The sequence below is a fragment of the Miscanthus floridulus genome, chromosome 14, assembly GCF_019320115.1.
Source record: "Miscanthus floridulus cultivar M001 chromosome 14, ASM1932011v1, whole genome shotgun sequence".
Lineage (NCBI taxonomy): Eukaryota > Viridiplantae > Streptophyta > Magnoliopsida > Poales > Poaceae > Miscanthus > Miscanthus floridulus.
Genome location: NC_089593.1, coordinates 94,025,020 through 94,028,948, shown reverse-complemented (window position 1 = coordinate 94,028,948; position 3,929 = coordinate 94,025,020). Strand labels below are relative to the sequence as shown.

General features: G+C 60.5%; 1 protein-coding gene across 1 annotated transcript; it reads left to right on the top strand.

The window, feature by feature from the left end:
* Nucleotides 1–355: 355 nt before the first annotated feature.
* Nucleotides 356–2,792, top strand: LOC136504037 (uncharacterized). Its single transcript, XM_066498925.1, has 4 exons — nucleotides 356–657; nucleotides 761–1,442; nucleotides 2,157–2,271; nucleotides 2,350–2,792. The coding sequence occupies exons 1-4, from the start codon at nucleotides 356–358 to the stop codon at nucleotides 2,790–2,792; spliced, it is 1,542 nt and encodes a 513-aa protein (XP_066355022.1).
* Nucleotides 2,793–3,929: the final 1,137 nt, after the last annotated feature.

Here is a 3,929-nt window from a genome sequence, read left to right as displayed (position 1 = left end):
TAGCCTCTGAACCTCCTCAGCCTCCCTTCATCCCTTGTTTCCTTATGCGCGTTTGTCGTTTCTTCAGGGGATGAGGGACATGCACTCCTCCCCGCCGCCCGTTCCTGAGGATGCGGGGCAGCGGGCGATCAACCGCGCTCACGCCGATGCGCAGAAGAAGTGAAAGGATGCTAAGGCGGCGAAGCGCATGAAGCACATCCTTGCACGCGAGGCGTTGGATAAGCGCCGCTGTCAGCAATGGAAGGATGGTCTCCCGTTGGAGGAATCTCCGTCGACGTCGTTGTCAATGGAGGCCTCGGACGGGAATGACAAGGGCGAGGTGGGGCGAGGCCCCCTAGACCACCTTCCTGACATCATGGAGGTGGCGCCCGGGGCATCGGCAAGCAGCCCGGCACCCCTGGGAAGGGGAGCAGAAGCAGACCTGGGGCCGGTGGTGGCCCCCTCCGGGGCCGAGGCCGACATGCCCGAGGCGCGGTCGTTAGGCAAATGCGCCGTCAGCCCGGTAAGCTCGGCGGTCGCGGTGGAGCCGGTGGCGGTGGAGGCAACGCCACCGGCCCCACAGAGGACTGAAGGGGCGTCGGGGTCCGCTGAGGACCGACCGGCGCCGATGGATGCGGATGCGGTGCCACTGCCGCCGCCTCCGCCGTTGCGGATGAGGTTTGCCGTGGCGAAGCTGGGGCTACCCCATTCGAAGTAAGTGTTTTTTGGCAGGGTTATGGTGTCTTCCGTTTGCTTTTTTGGTCTCGTGCTGACCCTGTAGGTTGATTTTCTTTAGTCAGAAGCGGCCTGCGGGCGACCTCCCTTTGGTGCCCCTTAAAGCGCTTAAGGCGAGCCCCGGCTCCTCTGCCCACTGGGTGGCGGAGGCACAAGCCGCCATCCAACGCGGTGCGGCGTCGGTGAGGGTCGACCCAAAGGAACCGGCTGCCCAAGGAAGGGTTGCCGAGGCGGCCCCTACACAGTCGGATGGGGCCATCGTGCCCTTTGTTGCCGAGGCTCCCGGGGCCTCTGGGGCTGAGGCGATGGAGGCCCTAGCGCCCATGACCGCCGAGGCCACAGTGTCCGTGGTCGGCGCTTCTACGTCTGCCGAGGCCACAACGACGGAAGCCGGAGCCCCCGAGACCACCGAGGCCGTGATTGCAGAGGCTGGAGCCCCCGAGGTCACCACGGCCGTCATGATGGCAGCGAGGCCGTCTACGCAGGAGGCAGAGATGCAGGCGGTGGAGGCCTCGGCCGTGCCCTTGGCTCAGGGCCCGCCGTTGTTGCGGGAGAGTGCCCGGGAGACGGAGGTCTATCCGATCTCCTCCGACGATACTTCTCGGGCGCGGGTGGTGGTCGGCGCCGAGGAGACCGATGCCGTGGAGCAGCCGGAGCCACTCTTAGATGAGGGAAGCTCGGCCCTCATGCAGGTGCAACCTGAGCCCCGCGGGTGGGATCACCCGCGGGTACTGTGGTGGAGCCGGGACGACCCTGAGGGGGAGCCTTTGTTCGCCCTCGAGGACATGGCCGAGGGCGGGCGCTGGAGTACCTTTGAGCAGTACCGCGAGCTGGCGGAGCGGTCGCTATGGACGACGCTGTCCGTGGTGGTCGACGAACTGCCCGGAGTCGCTCAGGTTCGTGTTTTCCTTTCTCGCGCGACATTGTTCTTTCCTTGGTTTTGTCGCAATCGACGACCTCTGCTCTGCCTCCTCAGGAGCTTGAGACCCGGTCCCTCGGGAAGTCGGTCTTCCTCCAGCGAGAGAGGGGAATCTGGGACCAGCTTTAGAGGCCGAGAGGCCTTCTTGCCGATGCTAACGAGCTTCTATCGGCACGAAGCATGAAGGTCGAGGCGGCCACAGCCCAGGCGTAGCTCGCCCCCTTGGCGGCACGGATCAAGGAGCTGGAGGAGGAGCTTACCCACGCCGTCAGCGATCGGGATGCCTTCAGGTCCCGGGCTAAAGAAGCAACGGCCTCAGGCAAGGCCCTCATCGGGCAGCTGGGGGTAGAGGAGAGTGCGCACCGGCTGACCAAAGGCGCTCTGAACGAGGCCCTTGCTTCGGTTGAGGCCTCGCAGATCGAGGCTGTGGTTTTGAGGGGGACGGTCGAGGGTGAGTTTGAGTCCCCTTGTTTTGCTTTCTTCCTCTTATGTTTGCTTCCTAACTTCCTTGTATGACACAGAGCTAGGGAGTGAAGCCTCCAGGGCAGCCGAGGCCTCTCGAGTCGAGGCCCAGCGGTTGAAGGAGCGAGCCGAGGCCTATCAGGCCGAGACCCAACGCTGGGAGCTGAAGGCCAAGGGTGAGCTCCATGGGCTTTCGTCCCTAACTTAGGTTGTTTTTTCTCTGGCTCGACCTTATTCCATTTTCCGTGGTGCAGAGTTAGAGGCAAAGATCGTTCAGGCCACCGAGGCTTCCAGCACGGTGCAGACGGTGCTCGAGACCGAGATCAGGGAGCATGAGGTGCTAAAGCATGCTGCCCTTTCTGCCTGCGAGGCCCTAGAAGTCGAGGGGGTTCAGTCGGGCAGCTCCCTTGGGAGCCGCTTGATTGCGCTGAGCAGCCAGATGCGTGAGCGGCTCCGAGGGGCGCTGCACATGGGTGTTAAGCGGGCGATGGCCATCATCTCCTCTCACTACCTTGGCGTCGACCTCCCGGCCATTAGTGATGGCTACGTTCTGCCTGATGATGACGAGGAGGCCCACGCGGCAGTCGCAAAGCTGCTGGAGGCAGTGGAAGGCCCTGGTACGGCGCTGGCGACGCTCTTTGAAGATGAGGTGGTTCCTCCCCTACCATCTGCCGGTGCTGGAGGCCCTAAGCCTTAATTTGGGCCCTAGGGACTATGTAAAGATAGAATAGGGGTTATTTTTGTATCATAATGTTTGTGGCCGTCGAGGCCTTTATTTCTAACGTATTTGGGCTTCTTAGTCGTTTTTCTCATGTTTCCGAGCCTTTGCCCTCTGTTGCTCCTGATCAGATTTCATTTGCAAAACACCCCTTTGGAGCCTAAGCCGTCCCTTGAGCGAGAGGTGGTGAAGGAGTGCCGTAGCCCAGGGGCGTAGGCCGTCTCGCGACTCTACCGGCCTCTTGCTTAGGAAACAGACCTTGGTTCGAGGAGTCTCTACAAGTGATTCGTCAGAGCTTGCTAGAGTCTTGGCGAAGGAATTTTTGCGAAAAAACACTAAGGAGTGGTGCGTGGGACCTAGGGGGAGTCCCCCATTTAGCCCTCGAGGGAGGCTTGGTTCTGCCGAGGCATAACTGAGTCTCCCTTGTCACCTTTATTGTGCTGCCGAGACCTACGATGGGCCCGGGGGGTTTCTCGAAAAATAAGACCAATTAAAGAATGCTTAGTAATTGTATTTCGAGAAACGACATATACAATGCTTGGAAATTTAGGGATAAAAGCGACGTAGCTGTTCTATATTCCAAGTGTTGGTGAAGATTTCGCCCTTCTCGTTGGCCAGCTTGTAGGTCCTGGGCTTCAGTACTTGGGCGATGATGTACGGTCCTTCCCATGGTGGGGTCAGCTTGTGGCGACCCTTGTTGCTCTGTGCTAGCCTCAACACCAGGTCGCTGACCTTCAAGTCTCTGCCTCGGACGCGTCGGGCCTGGTAGCGCCACAGGCTCTACTGGTACTTGGCCGAGTGTAGTAGCGCGACGTCTCAGGCTTCCTCCAGCTGATCGAGGGCGTCCTCTCGGGTGGTGTGGTTGCTTTGTTCGTTATAGGCTTGCAGCCTCAGGGAACTATATTCTAGGTCGGTGGGGAGGATGGCCTCGGCCCCATAGACTAGGAAGAAAGGCGTGAACCCCGTGGCTCAGCTTGGAGTGTTCCTCAGGCTCCAGATGACTGACGGGAGTTCGGCGAGCCATTTCTTGCCGAACGTTTTCAACTGGCTGTGAATTCTTGGCTTGAGGCCCTGCAGGATCATGCCGTTGGCATGCTCTACTTGGTCGTTGGTCCT